The 18,787-nt window shown below is 38.9% G+C and overlaps 1 protein-coding gene across 1 annotated transcript in view; it reads left to right on the top strand.

The window, feature by feature from the left end:
* The window catches only part of MRPS28 (mitochondrial ribosomal protein S28), a 171,440-nt gene extending 153,405 nt beyond the window's left edge, over window positions 1–18,035 (top strand). The window contains exon 3 of the mRNA XM_036758152.1: window positions 17,730–18,035. Coding sequence (XP_036614047.1) covers window positions 17,730–17,895 — 166 coding nt within the window. The 3' untranslated portion in view covers window positions 17,896–18,035. The remainder of the gene's footprint in view (window positions 1–17,729) is intronic.
* Window positions 18,036–18,787: the final 752 nt, after the last annotated feature.

Here is an 18,787-nt window from a genome sequence, read left to right as displayed (position 1 = left end):
TCCACCACCACAACCTTTCCAGTCTTCTAATACCTTAATTACCTCTTTCCATCCTGTGATCCAGTGACGCTGACTTTCTGGCTATTTCGTGCACAAGATACTCCATCTCTTGACCTCAGGCCTTTTCACTGGTTGTTCCCCATTCTTGTAATGCTCTCTCTCCTCATCTCTGCCTCCTGGTTTCCTAGCTAAAATCCTACCTTCTACAGGAAACCTTTGCCAATCCCCTTTTTATGGTAGAGACTTCCCCTTGTTGATTATCTCCAGTGTATTCTTTGTGTATCTTACTCATTTCATAATTATTTTCATGTTTTCTCCTCCCATTAGACAAAGCTTCTTCAGATCAGGGACTGCCTTTTTCTTGACACTTAATAGGAGCTTAATAAATGCTTATTGGCTGACAAACTGAGTCCCAAGACTGATTTCATGACTTTTCTCCAGCAGTACTTAGTTGACAGCCCAAAACGTAGAAAGCGGATTGTAGGCATTACCCAGGATTAAAGATTGTCAGGGTTCATATATTTATCATTGAAACAACAGATCATAATGTTCACCTGAATAGGGAGGAAAAGAAGCAAAAAAGGACAGATGGACTGGGAGAATAGGAAAACATTGAAAGAGTGATGTGAGGTTGAATCAATTAATCAGTAAGCATTGGTTCAGCACCTGCTACATTCCAGGTACTGTCTTAAGTACTGGGGACAGAAATACAAAGAGTGAAACAATTCATACTCTCGAGGAGTGTGAGTAAGGGGATAGGATAAGCAGAAGTGGTGGGATAAGAAATTTCAGTTAGAGGGAAGAGGTAGATGGTAGTGCATTGGATAGAGTTCGGAGCCTGGAGTTAGAAGAGCCAAGTTCAGTTCAGCCACAGACATTTATTACCTGTGCCCAACCCTGGGCAAGTCATTCTGTTTCAGTTTCCTCAACCATAAAATGGGGATTAACATAGCACTTAACATAGCACCTCCCTTGTGAGGATTAAATGAGATAATTGTCTGTAAAAAGCATTTAGTATTTGGTACACAGTAGGCATTACATAAATGCTTATTCTCTTTTCCTCTGTCTCTTAAATGTGTTACAATACTTATCCATGTATTTGCCATGATATATATGCTATGATGTTTGAATGTTTCCAAAGAAAATAATCAAGGAAGATATCCATAGATGATGATGCAGACTTTAAAAATGTTGTCACTTATCTAATCAGAAGGGGAAAAACAGATTAGGGAACTTATTTGGTTAAGATTGAGGGTTGGGGAAGAGACAGAAGCATTGCTTTAGTAATTTATATGGAAAAAAGTTCTATTTGGTTATATTCTGAGAACTAAGTTATTTTAGGTGCTAAATTAATTTTTTAGTTACCGTACTGCCCAGCAAATGCTTTCTTCATTTGCCTAGAATTCCCAGATTATGCCTTTTTTCCCCATACTTTTGTAGACACTTCTCACTGAGACCTCCCTGTAAGACTTAACTTGGCAGTAGTTCGGTCAGAGGTCAAATGAAGAGAAAACAAATTGGGACAATCTTTTTATAAACCTAAAATAGTTTATCATTTCCTGTTCCCTCATTCCATCTGAGGGTCACTTCATGTTTTAATGTATTCAGAGGATGGCTTGTCACTTTAAGGAAAAAAGTAAATAATCTTTAAAGGTCTGTTCCTGGGGGCAGCTAGGTGGCGCAGTGAGTAGAGCACCGGCCCTGGAGTTGGGAGGACCCTCCAGCCTCAGACACTTGACATGATTACTAGCTGTGTGACCTTGGGCAAGTCACTTACCCCCAATTGCCCTGGCTTCCCCCCTCCAAAATAAAAGGTCTCTTCCTGCAGTTCTGTGATGTCACCAGGTCATCTCTGTGGTCTCCGCTAGTTCTGTGGACCTATGAATCCTGATGTATGTATGTATGTATGTATGTGTGTACGTGTATATACATAATATATACTTACTCTGACATCTCCAGAATCCATAGTTCCTTTAATATGAGTATTACTTCACCAACACAGATGACAACCCCTCAACCTCCTAGTAGATGATCTTCATTTAGGGTTTTCTCAAAATTCACATCAGTTGATTCTTGAATAGCAGATATACTGAGCTCTTGCTAAAAGCCTTTCCCTCATAGTAGAACTTGCTGTAGCTGTCAAGAGGCCTAGATGACCTCTATGCCATGATGAAACATTAAAGGAGGACTTAAAATTAAAGTTGATACTTTACTGTTGGACCAGGATCATTCAACGTGATAACAGAGATAAGACAAAGAGCTGATGGAACATTTGAATTAATTCCTTGAGCACCCTTGAGGGATGAGTTTGGGGAGGCCAAAAACCTTTAGTGGCTGCTCTGGATTTAATGTGGTGCCCACACCTAGGTTTGCCCGAATCTATATCCTGATAGCCCCTCCAGGACTACCCCGGATCTAAACTGGTCTCCTAAGGAAGAGAAAAGTGATAGTTTACAGATTGCCTCATTATACTACAATTCTAACAGTGACAACAGGTGGGTATCTTACTTAAATCATGCAGTCTCAGCTATCATTCATTCCTACTTCCCCAAGTTCAGAATTTAAAAGGTGTGTGTGTGTGTGTGTGTGTGTGTGTCTACAGTATATGTTACATTCAAAATGAATGATAGGAAAAAGAATGATGAAAAAAAGGACTGGCATAAAGAAGTATCAATAAAACTTGATACTATATACATAAATTAAAATGTTTTTAAAACATTATCCCCAGAATAATAGAATAAGCTTCTTTTCCGTTTTGAAAAACATACATTAAGAAAATCAGGCTTCAGTATAGTATTATTTTTCATTGTAGACTTCATAGTTTTACTAAAGACAAATAAATAAACATACTACATAGGCAATAGAACCCAATGCAAAATCTTTGGCATTTAAAAAAATAGAACCAAACAAATTAACAGATAAGCAAAAAAATGCACTTTTTCTAGATCTGTTTCCAAATCTAACGTTCCAGCTATCTTTGGCTTTGTTTTCTTTTGCTGTTATCAATGTAATGGATAATTTTAAATATAAAAAATTTACAAACTATAAGGAAATGTCATAAAGTCTTAGCATCTTACAATTTATAGGATATATGCTTTGAGTGTTTCTTTCCAAGTAATGATGACATATTTATGTAAAAAGGGATACCAGATTTCTCTTTTGAATAACAGTAGACATTTGTGAATTGCTCATCCAGGATTACAAGGACAGATTCTGTGCATGACACACAATAAAACGAACTAGCCCATGCAGGGATCAAACCTATAAGCTTACCTTCATTAGCAGTATGTGTCCTAACCAAGTTAAACAACCATTAACAATGGAAAAATTTCAGTAGACTAATAGTAGATTTGTATAGTCTAGTTTTAGAATTTGGCAAATCTACTGTTGCTGTCTATGAGTTAAGAATGGTTTATATGTTTCTTTTGTTATATTTTAAAATGTTAAAAAAAACAATCCTTATCCCTCAGGCCCTACAGAAGCAAGTAGTAGGCCAGATTTGGCACAAGTACAATAGTTTGCCACCCATAGTCCAGTTCCAAATCAATTAAAAACATTTAGTGCCTACTATGTGCTAAGGGTTCAAGATACAAAAAGAGGCAAAAGACAATGTCTGTCCTCAAGGAGCTCACAATCTAATGGGGGAGACAACATGCAAACAAATATATGCAAAGCAAGCTCTCTACAGGATAAGGAGGAAATAAGTAATTGGAATTAATAGGGGTTAGGGAAGGGCAGGTAGGTGGCACTATAGAAAGAGCACCATGGAAGATTCATCTTTGTGAGTTCAAATCTGACCTCAGACTCTTACTAGTTATATGATCTTGGGCAAGTTAACCCTGTTTGCCCCAGTTTGTCATCTGTAAAATGAGCTGAAGAAGGAAATGGCAAACCACCCCAGTATTTTTGCCAAGAAAACCCCAAAATGGGGTTACACAGAGGCAGACACAACAGAAATGACTCAACAGCAACAAAGGGAAAGCTTTCTGTAGAAGGTGGAATTATCTTTTGTACTTAAGAAAGCCAGGGAGGACAGTAGTCAGAGCAGAGAAGGGAGAGCATTCCAGGCATGGTGGACAGTCTGCGAAAATGACCAGTGTTTATTCATGAGACAGCGAGGACACCATCGTCACTGGTTGGAAGAATATGTAGGGGGAGTAAGGTGTAAGAAGACTGGAAAGAGAGGAGGGGGGCTAGGTTATAAATGGCTTTGAATGCCAAACAGCATTTTGTATTTGTTCCTGGAGAAAATAGAAAACCATTGGAGTTTACTGAATAGGGGTGGCCCTGTGTGTGACATGATTAGACCTGCACTTTAGGAAGTTCATTTTAGTGGCTGAATGAGGGATGGTTTGGAGTAGGGACAGACTTGAGGCAGGCAGACTCACCAGCACTCTACTGTAGTAATCCAGGTGTGACATCCTGAGGGCCTGCATTAGAGTGGTGGTGGTGTCGGAGGAAAGAAGGGACATATTCAAGAGATGTTGCAAAGGTGAAATCAACAGGCTTTGGCAGCAGCTTGGACATGGGGAGGTGGGGGGTATGAAAGAATCCAGGATGATTCATAGGTTGTGAGCCTCAGGGACTTGGGAGTGTGGTTAGGGGAAAAGATAACAAGTTTCATTTTGGACATGTTGTTTTTGAGATGTCTGAAAGGCAGTTGGAGATGTGAGATTGGAGGTCAGTAGAGAGATTGGGGCAGTTAGGTAGATTTGAGAATCACTAGCATAGAGATGATAATTAAATGCATGGGAGCTGATGAGAGCACCAAGTGAAATAGTGTAGAGGGAGAAGAGAAAAGGGCCCAGGACGGAATCCTGAGGTACACCTATGGTTTGAAGTAACTTCAGAGAGAGCAGTGTTGGTGGAATGATAAGGTCACAAGCCAAATTGTAGGGTTAAGAAGAGAATGAGAGGAAAGAAAGTAGAGGTACCTATTGGAGATACCTTTTCAAGGATTTAGCTTCAGGTGGCAAATGGGATATAGAGCAATAGTTAGCAGGGATGGAAGGATCAAGTGAGGGCTTGTTCAGGATGGGGGAGACATGGGCATGTTTGAGGCAGTAGGAAACAACCCTGAACACAGGGGAAAATGGAAAATAAGTGAAACAGACCACCCCTTCAGCCGTCTCCACTCTTTCACTTATTTTCAGTCTATTGGAGGGAATGGGATGGAATGAGACTGCTTGAGCATATTCAAGGCTTAGCCTTGGTAAAGATTAAGGCCACTTATCATGTGAGAGAGGGATGAAGGCATCTGAATGAAAGGAGATGAGAAAGAGGGGAGAAGAGGGAATTCACAGTGAATGGCCTCAATTTTTTCTGTAAAATATATGACTTGGTTCTCAGTTGCAAGAGTAGGGGCAAAAGGGAGCCATGGGAGGTTTGAGGAGGGATAAGAAGGTTTGGAAGAGCTGCTGTGGAGAGTGGGCAGGTGAGTTGATAAGGGAGGTGTAGGAGGATTGCCTAGCATCAGTGAGGGTGCAGTTGAGGTTGTGCAACATAAATTTGTAGTGGACCCAGAGAGTTTTTCCTTCTGCTGTCTTTATATTATATCCTTACTATAAGTTTTATTTCTATACCCCCTTTGGTATTTTTAGAAGATATATATGTACATATATATATACACACACATATATAATATGAATGTATATATGTATGTATTTTTTGTTAATACAACTAAACCTTGCTACTTCTCCATTCTGAACTCAGTGGTTCTTTAATCACTAAACATTTCTGACTACAGAAATCTAGTATTGGGGCAGCTAGGTGGCGCAGTGAGTAGAGCACTGGCCCTGGAGCCAGGAGAACCTGAGTTCAAATCCGGCCTCAGACACTTGACACTTGTACTAGCTGTGTGACCTTGACCAAGTCACTTAACCTCAATTGCCCTGCCCCCCCCAAAAAAGAAATCTAGTATCTCTTTAGTTTATCGTCATACTGCTAGAACAGAGAAAATGGCCATTCAGATGCTGTCAGATCACTAGGAAGAAAGAGAACAAACATTTATTAAGCATTTACCATGTACCGGGCATCATACTGAGTGCTGAAGATACAAATATGAGTAAAGACAGTCTTTGTCCTCCCGGAGCTTATGTTCTTTTTTTTTTTTTTAATATTTTTGGTTTTCAGCATTGATTTTCACGAGAGTCTGAATTACAAATTTTCTCACCATTTCTACCCTCCCCCCCCACTCCAAGATGGCATATATTCTGATTGCCCTGTTCCCCAGTCAGCCGTCCCTTCTGTCACCCCACTCCCCCCCATCCCCTTTTCCCTTACTTTCTTGTAGGGGAAGATAGATTTCTATGCCCCATTGCCTGTATATCTTATTGCCTAGTTGCATGCAGAAACTTATTTTTTGAACATCTGTTTTTAAAACTTTGAGTTCCAAATTTTCAACCCTCTTGCCTCCCAACCCACCCTCCCTAAGAAGGCAAGCAATTCCACATAGGCCACATGCATATCATTATGTAAAACCCTTCCACAATACTCATGTTGTGAAAGACTAACTGTATTTTGCTCCTTCCTATCCTATCCCTCTTTATTCAATTTTCTCCCTTGACCCTGTCCCTTTTCAAAAGTGTTTGTTTTTGATTAACTCCTCCCCCATCTGCCCTCCCTTCTATCGTCCCCCCTTTTTTATCTCCTTCCTCCTTCTTTCCTGTAGGGTAAGATACCCAGTTGAGTGTGTATGGTATTCCCTCCTCAGGTCAATTCTGATGAGAAAAAGATTCACTCATTCCCCCTTACCTGCCCCCTCTTCCCTTCCTACAGAACTGCTTTTTCTTGCCACTTTTATGTGACATAATTTACCCCATTCTATCTTTCCCTTTCTCCCTCTCTCAATATATTCCTCTCTCATCCCTTAATTTGATTTTTTTTTTTAGATATCATCCCTTCATATTCAACTCAACCTGTGCCCTCTGTCTCTCTATATATGTATATTCCCTTCAGCTACACTAATACTGAGGTCTCATGTATTACACACATCATCTTTCCATGTAGGAATGTAAACAAAAGAGTTCAACTTTAGTAAGTCCCTTATGATTTCTCTTTCTTGTTTATCTTTTCATCCTTCTCTTGATTCTTGTGTTTCAAAGTCAAATTTTCTATTCAGCTCTGCTCTTTTCACTGAGAAAGCTTGAAAGTCCTCTATTTTATTGAGAGTCCATATTTTGCCTTGGAGCATGATACTCAGTTTTGCTGGGTAGGTGATTCTTGGTTTTAATCCTAGCTCCATTGACCTCCAGAATATCATATTCCAAGCCCTTCAGTCCCTTAAGGTAGAAGCTGCTAGATCCTGTGTTATCCTGATTGTGTTTCCACAATACTCAAATTGTTTCTTTCTGGTTGCTTGCAGTGTTTTCTCCTTGATCTGGGAGCTCTGGAATTTGGTGACAATATTCCTAGGAGATTTCTTTTTGGGATCTCTTTGAGGAGGCAATCTGTGAATTCTTTTAATTTCTACTTTACTCTCTGGCTCTAGAATGTCAGGGTGGTTCTCCTTGATAATTTCTTGAAAGATGATATCTAGGCTCTTTTTTTGATCATGGCTTTCATGTAGTCCAGTAATTTTTAAATGATCTCTCCTGGATCTATTTTCCAGGTCAGTGGTTTTTCCAATGAGATATTTCACATTGTCTTCCATTTTTTCATTCCTTTGGTTCTGTTTTATAATATCTTGATTTCTCATAAAGTCTCTAGCTTCCACTTGCTCCAATCTCATTTTGAAGGTAGTATTTTCTTCAGTGGTCTTTTGGACTTCCTTTTTCATTTGGCTAATTCTGCCTTTCAAGGCATTCTTCTCCTCATTGGCTTTTTGGAGCTCTTTTGCCATTTGAGTTAGTCTATTTTTTAAGGTGTTATTTTCTTCAGAATTTTTTGGGGTCTCCTTTAACCAGTCATTGACTTGTTTTTCATGGTTTTCTTGCATCCTTCTCATTTCTCTTCCCAATTTTTCCTCTACTTCTCTAACTTACTTTTCCAAATCCTTTTTGAGCTCTTCCATGGCATGGGACCAGTTCATGTTTTTCTTGGAGGCTTTTGATGTAGGCTCTTGGACTTTGTTGACTTCTTTAGGCTGTATGTTTTGGTCTTCTTTGTTACCAAAGAAAGATTCCAAAGTCTGAGTCTGAATCTGAGTCCATTTTCACTGCCTGGCCATGTTCCTAGCCAACTTACTTGACCCTTGAGTTTTTTGTCAGGGTGTGACTGTTTGTAGAGTATAGAGTACTTTGTCCCAAGCTTGAGGGGCTACACTGTTGTTTTCAGAGCTACACAGCAAGCTCTGCCACACCAGTGCTCCTCCTCCCCCAAGAACCGCCAACCCGGACTGGACTCAGATCTAAGCTGGCTCTGTACTCCTGCTCTGATCCACCACTTAATTCCTCCCACCAGGTGGGCCTGGGGCCAGAAGCAACTGCAGCTGTAGTTCTGTAGGTGCACCACCTCTGCTGTCCTTGGAGTGGGGGCCGAACCACAAACTCCTTTCACTCTGTCCCAGCAGCTTTTCCCACTAACCTTCTCTGTTGTCTTTGGTGTTTGTGGGTTGAGAAGTCTGGTAATTGCCACTGCTCACTGATTTAGGGCACTAGGGCCTGTTCCGCCAGGCTCCCAGTCTGCTTGGTCCGGGTGCAGCCCATGCTGGGCTCTGCTCCCCTCCAGTCCCAGTTCTGTGAGATAGACATTACCCCGCGACCATCCAGGCTGTCCTGGGCTGGAGCCCTGCTTCCCTCTGCTATTTTGTGGGTTCTGCAGTTCTAGAATTTGTTCAGAGCCATTTTTATAGGTGTTTGGAGGGACCTGGGTGGGAGCTCAAGCAAGTCCCTGCTTTCCAGGAGCTTAGGTTCTAATGGAGAAAGATAACACACCAAAGGAGCTGAAGAGGGAGGTGGATGCAGAAGGCACCAGGAATGGCCACATGGTTTGGAAGTTCAGAAGCCAGGAAAAGGCCAGGAGAGCACCGAAGGATAGCCTGAGCCCCTTCGCAAAATGAATTCCAGGAGGAACTTACAAGTGGGGAAGGGGGTAACCTTTACAGAGAGCTATAACAGGTTGAGAAAGCTTTGAGAATGACTGGATTCTTATCTCCTTATTCTGATAATATTATGCCTTTTTAAGGCAAGTACTACATTTAATACTGACCTTCATTGTTCCAGGGTGATGTTGAAAATATCCACTGAAGATAATTCTTCTTTAGAGGGTTTTTATTATGATTTTGTCATTTTCTCCCATCTCTTGTACAGCTAGGCTTTAGATGGCTTTTTCCCATGTGTATTTCTTGTTTTTTACTAAAAATAGTAATTTTCTATTTCTGTAAAGAATTTAATAATGCTGAGATTTTCCTTCACCTTGCAATTTTTTTGAGATGATGGAAAAGAATATGAATTTCTAAAAAGAATCTGTCCATAAAAGAAGTACATAGACCACAAACTTTAATGAAATGTCTGTTTTCATTACATTTTATATTTAATAGCTATCAGGAGTGAGGATTTTAATTTTGCAAAGGATAAGTAAAATGGCTGATTAATTTGACCTTAAACAAGTAATAAACATTTTGAAACTCTGAATTTAAAAGCTTTTCTTATTTAGGTAATCCTTTAGATGTCAGGGAAAAGTCCCAAGTCCTTAGCTTTGTTTTAAGGCACTTCACAGTTGGTTTCCACCCTACCTTTTCAGCTTGATCTGTTATCACTTCCGTATATGAATCTTTTGCTTTAGCCCAGTCTGCCTATTCTTGACACTGTGCCAAACCACTGCCCCCATCTAGGATGCTTTTCCTTTGCCTTATGCCTGCACCTCCTTTAAGGCCCAATTCACATCTACCCTCCCTCTTAACTTCCCTAACCACCGCCAGTGGAAGTAACTTGTCTGTCCTCTGAATTACTACAGCAGTTTTAAAAATTTTGTTCCCTTTCCGTTTATCTCAATACTGCCTTATCTTGTATTCTTTTTTCCTATACATGCTAAGGAGCAGTCCCTCTGACAGCATGGTATAAAGGACGAGCTGTGTATTTGAAGTCGGAGGGGCTAATTTCAAATCCTGGCTGTCAGTTACTACATTTGACTTGGGGCAAGTCACTTAACTTTTCAGATCCTGTTTCCTCATCCACAAAATGAAGGGGGCATACAAGGTGATCCCATAGCCCTTTCCAGCTCTAAGATCCTATTTTTTAAACTCACTTTAAATTGTGAGAACCTTCGGAGAGGAAATACTCTGTCTAGTACTTCTTTGAACCCACCTGTCCCAGTACTGAATTACTGTCTTCCACATAGTTGGACTTAATATTTGCCAATGTTGATGCTGTCATTTCATTTCTGGCAGCAGAGGTTCTTGTAGAAGCATCCTTTATCCTCCCCTTCTAATTCCATTTCAAAAGAAGGAGTGTTCACATATGTGAGTACCAAGTCCCACAAAAATATCAAAGTATTTCTGACATTCCTCCCCTGCCTGAAAAAAAAATTCTTTAGATGATTTGATTCCTTGAAATCTTATTACCTGAATGTATTTAAAATTATAAAACATGTTTTATATCATTGCTAGAAAAAAGTATTTACTATATTTGTAGTTCTTTCCTAGACTAAGAGAAAATATGGTTGACATGTCATTTATCTGGCCAAGTCTAGTCTCTTCAAACAGTCCTCTCTCACTCTGTATCTTTTGCTGGATAAAATTCACTTATTTTCCTTTTCATACAAAGTTTGTAGAATATTGACACTGCTATATGTTTACTTGGGATTCATAGATTTAGATCTAGAAAGGATATTATCATCTAATCCAACACTAATTTTAAAATGAAGATATTAAGACCCAAAGAAGTTAAATGATTTGCTCATTTTATTTCTGCTCTAGCATACACCCTCAGCCCCTGAGTGCTCATTGGTACTACTCTGAATTGCAGAATCAAACAATTTTGAATTTGGAAAGGACCTCAGTAGCCATCTAGTCCAAAACCAATACCCAGCAATGGTCACCTACGCCCTGCTCAGAGACATCTAAGTAGAGGAAACCTCCTACCTCCTCAGGCAGCCTGTTTCATTTTTGGATAAATCTAATTGTTAGGACATTTCCCTAACATCAAGCCTATTTCTCTTCTGTATTACATACATGAGATGAGGAGAAAGGTTTTATTTTAATGACACATTAGCCAATTTCGAGTATAAAACCTATCAGATGTGTGTGTGTGTGTGTGTGTGTGTGTGTGTGTGTGTTGCATGTAACCAGCAATCCAATTTTTTAGAACTATTGTATGTGTATGTGTGTTCAGTGTAACACGGGTAGACAAAGGAGAATCAAATAAAATTACAAAATCATGGAATTTCAAAACTTAGAAGTGATCTAGTTACAGGTTCAGAAGGTTTTGAGCTGAAATGAACCTTCAAAGATGAGCTGTTAGCTCCCTAAATTTACATACGAGGAAACTTCAGCCTAGAGACATACAGTTATTTTCCCAAGTTCTCAAGAGAATAAGGAGCAGAATTAGCACTTAAATTCTAATTATGAATTCAATGCATTTTCCACCATACGAGTTTTGTCTAATACCCTCATTTTTACAGGTGATAAAACTTAAGACCAGAGGTGTTAAATGATGTTTAAATGATATTTTGCCTCTTTATCTTACATTTTTCTCATGCAGATAAAGTTTTAAATAACTTTCTATCAAGAAAGAAAATTCTCATGGAGGTGAAATTGAACAAAAAACTAAAAGTTCAGATAGGCATAGAATCTCTTTATATAGCAGCACGGAAATACTAGGGTTATGGAACAGAGTCATGATGGTCTATCATAACCTTAGAACCTCAGAACCACATGGCCTCCAGAGAAGAAGGGCCCTCAGATGCAAGCTCAGAGCCTTGGGATAAATAAAACAGATTCATGAAAGTTCATTCCTGGAAAATCAATTTAAAACAGCCCAGGCTGAGAGGATGAGTCCAGGAAGAGAAAGTTTCTAGGAAATTGGAGTTAGGGTCTTTAAAAGTTTTAAGGGCAGTAGTTGCAAGTTCCTTGAAGGCTGACTTTTGAGACAGGTCTTACAGAGGACAGAGGTAGAAACTTTTTTTGTTTTGTTTTGTTTTCTCCTTTGCCTCTAGGATAAAATACAAATGCCTCAGCTTGGTATTTAAAGCCCTGCACTATCAGGCTCCAGCCTCTTTCCCAGACTAATTCAATAATACTTGCTTTGATGCACTCTATATTCCAGCCAATTCAGATTAATTGCTGTCTTTTATGCCCGTGCCTTTGCAAAGACTGTCTCCTGTACGTGTGATGCACTTCCTCCATACCTTCACCTCTTAGAATTGTAGCTTACTTCAAGAATCGACTCAGATAACAACTGATCTCTCTACTTTGAAAAGCTCTCAACCTTGTAAAACTATTTTTTATCTACTTATCTGTTTTCATGTTATATTCCCACCCTACCCCTCAAGTAAAGTGTAAGCTGCTTGAAAGTAGAGACTGTTTTTGGATTTCGTCTTCATGTCCCCAACATGCCAGAGAAGGATATGTATGTATCAGAATTGTAGAAAATTCCTTGCAACACATAACAGCTGGCTTAACTTTATTCAACAACTCTCTTATCATTAATATTAAAGCATAAAACAAGAAGACATACACTTGCCAAAGGTATTGATCATTATCAGAAAGGAAATCCAACTCAGAATCCAAGTTGGGGGATTCCCTATAAGTAAGGAAGTCCTCCTTATCTCTCCTGATCCTTAAGTCATCCAGACCCTATCAGATCAACTGTGCAGGAAGAACTGCCATTAGGGGCAATTCACCCGTCCACCCTTGCCTTCTCTTACTCTCTTCTAACCCTGGACCACCTAGACCTCATGGGACAGCTGGTTAGGAAGAGTGACATGGCTGGTCACACTACTTGGATGATCTGGGAGCCATCAACTACAATACTTCCAATAAGAAGTCTTAACTTCTGCCCTACCTCAATGCCCTACAAATTGTCATATGGTACCTTCTGACCTGCCACTGTGCTCTAAGGACACCAGGGCCATGCCTTAAAGATGAGTTAGGTTAGCCCCCTAATTTTCAGCATTAAGTGAAATAGTAGAGCTCTAATGCCTTTTCTTATTTCACATTCACCCAGAGCTATTTCAAGGGGTATATTAGGTTTGTTTTTGTGTTTTAAATATTTGTATTAAAATGGCAACTATTTTTTCCTCATTATAACTGCCTTCAGGAGATTGCACCAGTCAGAGGCAGAATGTAAGAAAAGGAATAAGAACCCTTTGGGGCTAAATTAAATTCAAAGACATATTTTATTACCACTTACAAAGTACTTTTAATGAGAAATGTCTTAAATTTTCATCCACTGATGATTGTCAAAGACATAATGAACTAAAGAATATTTTGACTCACTTTTAACCCTTTTTTTCAAAGCTATAGCTTGGGTTTGGGTTTGGTTTTTTGCATGGCATCTCTTTATCAAGGTTTTGATCTGTGTAATATTATCTATAAGTCCTGGATTGCTCGCGCTCTCTCTCTCTCTCTCTCCCTCTCTCTCTCTCTCTCTCTCTCTCTCTCTCTCTCTCTCTCTCTCGTGCGCGCGCGCACACACACACACATACACTTACTTAGTGGACTTGGTAGTCTGGCCGTATTGCAAAGAAGCTTGAAGACCAAAAAGATGGCATAGAAATTCAGTTCATTGTGGTTTTAAACTTTGTATTCTGCAAAGGCAAATGCTTTAGAAAAGCAAGCAAACAAAAAACCATGTGAGGTAATGAGGTCACCAAGTGAGAAAATATAGAGATAAAAGAAAAGGGCTTGGACAGAACCTTGGGTAGCCCCATAAGTAGAGGAAAACATATGGATGTTGCTATAGCCATGGAGTCTGAGAAGAAATGATCAGGTTGTAGGAGAAAGAACTTAGAAAGAGTAGTATCACAAAAACCCAGAGAGAGTGGTCCACAGTGTCAGATGCTACAGAAAGGCTAAGAAGGATGAGGATAGAGTAAAGGGCTTTGGAAATGCCATTTGGAAAAAAAGCCTTTTCAGTTGAGTGGTGAGTTCAGAAACTGGATTACAAGGAGTTGAGAAGTGAGTGAGAAAAAGAGAAGTAGAAGCAACATGTAGAGACAGCTTTTTCTGGGAGTTTGTCTGTGAAAAGGAAGGACAGTAGCTTAAGCTTATATGGACAGTAATTTTAAGGAATGGTATGATCATACCAGGAGAGGGTTTTTTAAGGATGGAGAGACCTAGTTGAGGGGGTAATCTGCAAGAGGAAACAGGAGGGTCGGGGATTGAGGGAATAAGTAGAAAAATTGGGCAAGAAAAAGGACTTCATCAGACACTGAAGTTAATGGATCAGAGAATGAGAGATTGGTGTCTCAAGGAGTTTTGAGATGAATAAAGGAGAAGAGTGAGGTGATAGTGAAAACAAACCCTTGTTTTCTCACTTGCAGATGTGGGAGACATCAGAGAAGAGAAGGTGTTGTGAGAAGTATAAAGGAGAATCATGGAGGAATAAAAGAATTGCCTTGCTTTCAGTAGTGGTCCACCTGATGTTAGACAACACAGATTCGTAGACGGCCAAGGCAGCATGATTGCAGAGGAAACAGATGATAGAAGACATACTGTGTTGGGGCTTGGCAAGTCACAAATGGTAATAGGAGAAGATGAGAAGGGCTTTGAGAGCAGAGGATAGTGTAGTATTGAACTACTTAACTCTACAGTCAAGATTAAGAAGAGAGGGCAGTGAAGCCAGAGCAAGAGTGATGGCTTGGGAGGTAGAGGGATTCGAGGTCACCATGAGGATAAAGAGTAGATTTAGGAAGAATGAGGTGTAGAAAGAGAGAAAGTTATAGGAGGTCAGAGAGAGATTTTCAGAAATCTTTACACTTGTAGAGGGCATAGTCAAGAGTGAAACCATCCCTGTGTGTGACTAAGATGGCATGAAGGAGCGGGTCATAGGAGTTGAGAACGTGACTATGTGTATTGAATCCCCTTAGTATAGACATAGGTAGAATAGAGAAGGATGCTATGAGAGAGGTACTAAATTTTTCGTGAAAGGTGGGAGAATGACATGGACATGATTAGATAACTGCCACCAGGATCTGGATTGGTGTTACATCTGGATAGAGTGAACTTCAGGGAGGAGAATGGTGACGTAGCACTGGGAATAATATCTGAAAGAAATAGGGAACAAGAAATATGCTGGCTCCCTTTCCAACACCAGTGTGTTGGTGGGTGTGAGAGAAGGCACAGTCAGTACTGAAGGATCAAGGAAAGAGCATACAGACTTTTTACCCATCCTTTTCCTTTTGTTACAGCCAAGTAATGATGGGTCCCATCCCATCAAGGCTCAGTGATACCTGTGAGGGGAAATTAATCTCTTTCACTTAATATCACTAGTTCACACCCTCATGTTACTCTTACTTCTTTGCTTCCAAATCCTTCTGCTTTGATGCAGTTTGATAAAAGAAAAGGGAGAAAGAAGTCCATAGCGTCCATAGGATAGAAGAGTTCCTGTAAAATATTTCCAAAAGATAATGGCTTAATTAGTTACTCCATCCAAAAAACACTTTACCTCCTTCCTTCCCCTACACAAGGAATAAATTATTGAATAAAATGCATGTATTAAATGCTTACTCTCTGCCAAGCATTGTACTAAGGGCTGAAGCTACAAGTATACAAGCAGCACCGTCCCTGCCCAGAAGGAGCTTACTTAGGGAGAGACAACACATATGAAGGAGTCATGTCCACGGAAGGATATTTTGGTGTGAAGGTCACAGTGTCAGCGAGTATAGCCCTTATACCCTTTCCAGAAACAAAAGCAAATGGCAAGGAGTTGTCTGTAAGGTTATTAGGAAAATCCTGTTCAGTTTAGGAAGGAGTCATCGTTGAAGTGATAAGGGTAATGATCAGACTAAGAGAAAGAAGAAGTCTTTGATTAATTCAGTTAGAATAGAAGTATCTCTTGAATTCACCTTTGACAGTTGGAAAGGAGAATCCTTACGAGCAAAGAGGAATTGGGATACTTTTAGGAGGATAATTATCAAAGAATACCAAAAGTTAAGTGATTATTCTGTTTGATGAATCCCAACTAAAAGAATTTGCATCTGGGCTCCACAACTATGTTCTGTCATATTGTGATATTAATTTTGTCTTTGGGAAGATTATAAAATTGTAACTCAAGTGGCTTACGTAAGAGAGATTTTCAAAGGAAACTACCATTTTGGACTTTTTTTCTCTCTAAGAAGAGATACTTAAAATTATATTAATTTAATTAATAAACTTATATCTGAGAAGCTTGTGTCTAAAACTCATTAACTTTTCTACCACAATACAAACAATTTGGAGTTTCACTTAATGGTTTTACAACCCAAATCTTTATGTTCCCTTAGAAAGCCCAAGATTATTTAAGTTGTTTAGGAAAATGCAAGGCATGGATAGTTAAGTAAATAACCTAGTTTTACCTTGAACAGGAATGTCATTGTCTTCAAATGCTTACCTAAGTAATTTTATTCTCTTTAAAACATTTTTTTAAATTGCTTGTTTTCTGATTTTATGAAATTAACTCAGAGTACATTAAACTTACAATATTTGTACTTTTTCAGCCCACTCAAGTATGATATAATAGAATGAGTACTGGGTGTGGAATCAAAGGACCTGCTAGGGTTCAAATTCTGACTACTACTTAACTACTTGTGTGACTTTGAGCCAGTCATTTAACCTGTCTGGGCCTCCATTGTTCATCAGTCCAATCAGGCGAGTCGACTAGAGGCCTTCTAAGATCCCTTTAAGTCCTAAATCTTTGCTCTCAGTACGTTTTAAAATTTACTACAAAGTCTGTTTATTTAATAAAAGTAACTTTTCACAGTTAATTGTATGTGATGATTTTACCAGTTCTATTTTTTAAAGGGGATTATTTAGCAAATAGCCTTCAGCCAGAATTATGTTATATGTGTAATTGCTTTAGATTGAGCCATAATGACCATATGGCTACACATATTTTTCATAATAATGCAATGTATTATAAACAGTTTTGCACATTAGTAATTTGGTCTTACTTTCCTATTCCTTCTGTCTTACATAATATTCAGAATTTACCTTCGTGTTTGAATTGTAGGCAAATTATAAAGTATCTATCTGAAAATTTTTCTTCATTCAAAGTCTAACTTTAAAATGGAATTAAATTAAATTACAACATAAACATAAATTAAAAAGAAAATATTCCTATCCAGTGCTAACTTGTACCGCACTTCAGGCAGAAATGCATGTTTATAAATTAGTTATTTAATCAGAAAAATTCAGCTTTAAGATGAAAATGCATAGTTACAGAAATGCTAGCCAGTGGTCCTGGGATATGCTTCATGGAGATTCTTTAGGGAAGTGGCCTGGTACAGTGGAAGTAGCTGTTGTTATGGAGTTAGAAGACCTGGTTGCCTCTCTGACACTGTTATGTTACCTGAATTACCTTGGCAAGTCGCTGAACCTCACAGGCTTCAGTTTTCTCATCTATAAAATGAAGTGGTTGGATTAAATGACCTCTGAGCTGCCTTCTTGGTCTAAATCTATGATGTTAGGAGCCAATTTACATTAAGCATGACAAAGTTTATTATGTTGAGGTTGCCTTTGTTAATTTTTCTGTGCCATCACCAATTAAAATGCCTTTGGCTTTGATTTTTAAGCTAATTGTTCACAAAATGATATATAAAACTAAAACTTTTTTTTCTCCATCTCTCCCCTCCCCTTCCCTTTTCCTATTTAGAAAATATCAGAAAGGAACCAGAGTACGCCTGCGACTGCTGGATCTTGAACTCACATCCAGATTCCTGGGAGGAAAAACAGATACAACTCTGCTAGAAGCTGATGCTGTGCTCTTGGGAATCCAGGAGGGTAGGGACACAAAGTCAAAGGAATCAAAAGACAAATAAACTGGTGATTTCAAGGCTTTAGAGACAATTTGTTAAATTCAGGTGTTCACCAAGTGTGTAGCTAGTACAATGCACTGTGAATGAAGAAATGAATATAAGATATAAATCTCTATAAATAAAAGCCATAATTGCAACCATTACTTATCAGTATTTTTTCCTCCTCGCCCTTTTTCTTTTAACCACTCTTACTTACAGTGATATTAATTTTTTTTTAAAAATTATTCTTAAGAATTACTGTTGAAGAATTGGGAGTTCTTAAGAATTTTGGGAAACCAAAAGAAGCTTATGAGTAAAGTGACATAAACAAATTAGGGGAACATGGGAAAAATTAGCTTTCACATCTGCGGATAACAGTTTGTGATAGAGAGGATCATTGGAGGTAAAGTGGATAATTTTGATTATATGAAATTAAAAAGGTTTTGCAAAAACAAAACAAATGCAGCTAAAATTAAAGGAAAGAAGGAAACCAGGGGGCACGGGAGGGGGGAATTTATAGCCAGTTTCTCTGTTATATCCATTCTTTCTCTAGTATATACAGAACTGAGCTAAAGTTATATAAATAAGAGCCATTCCTCAATTTATAAATGGTCAAAGAATATAAACAGGCAGTTTTCAGAAGAGGAAAACAGCCATTAATAGTCATATGAAAAAATGCTCAGAATCACTATTGATTACAGAAAGGCAAATTAAAACAACTCTGAGGCACCACCTCATATCTGCTAACATGACAGAAAAGGAAAATGACAAATGCTGGAGGGGATGTGGAAAAATAGGGACAGTAATGAACTGTTGGAGTGATGAATTGGTCCAGCCATTCTGGAGAGTAATTTGGAGCTATGCCCAAAGGGTTATAAAATTGTATATGTTCTTTGAATCAGCAATACCACTACTA

This window comes from Trichosurus vulpecula, chromosome 1 (assembly GCF_011100635.1).
Source record: "Trichosurus vulpecula isolate mTriVul1 chromosome 1, mTriVul1.pri, whole genome shotgun sequence".
Taxonomy (NCBI): domain Eukaryota; kingdom Metazoa; phylum Chordata; class Mammalia; order Diprotodontia; family Phalangeridae; genus Trichosurus; species Trichosurus vulpecula.
Note: the sequence above shows the minus strand (reverse complement) of the source record. Positions and strands in the feature narration are given on the sequence as shown.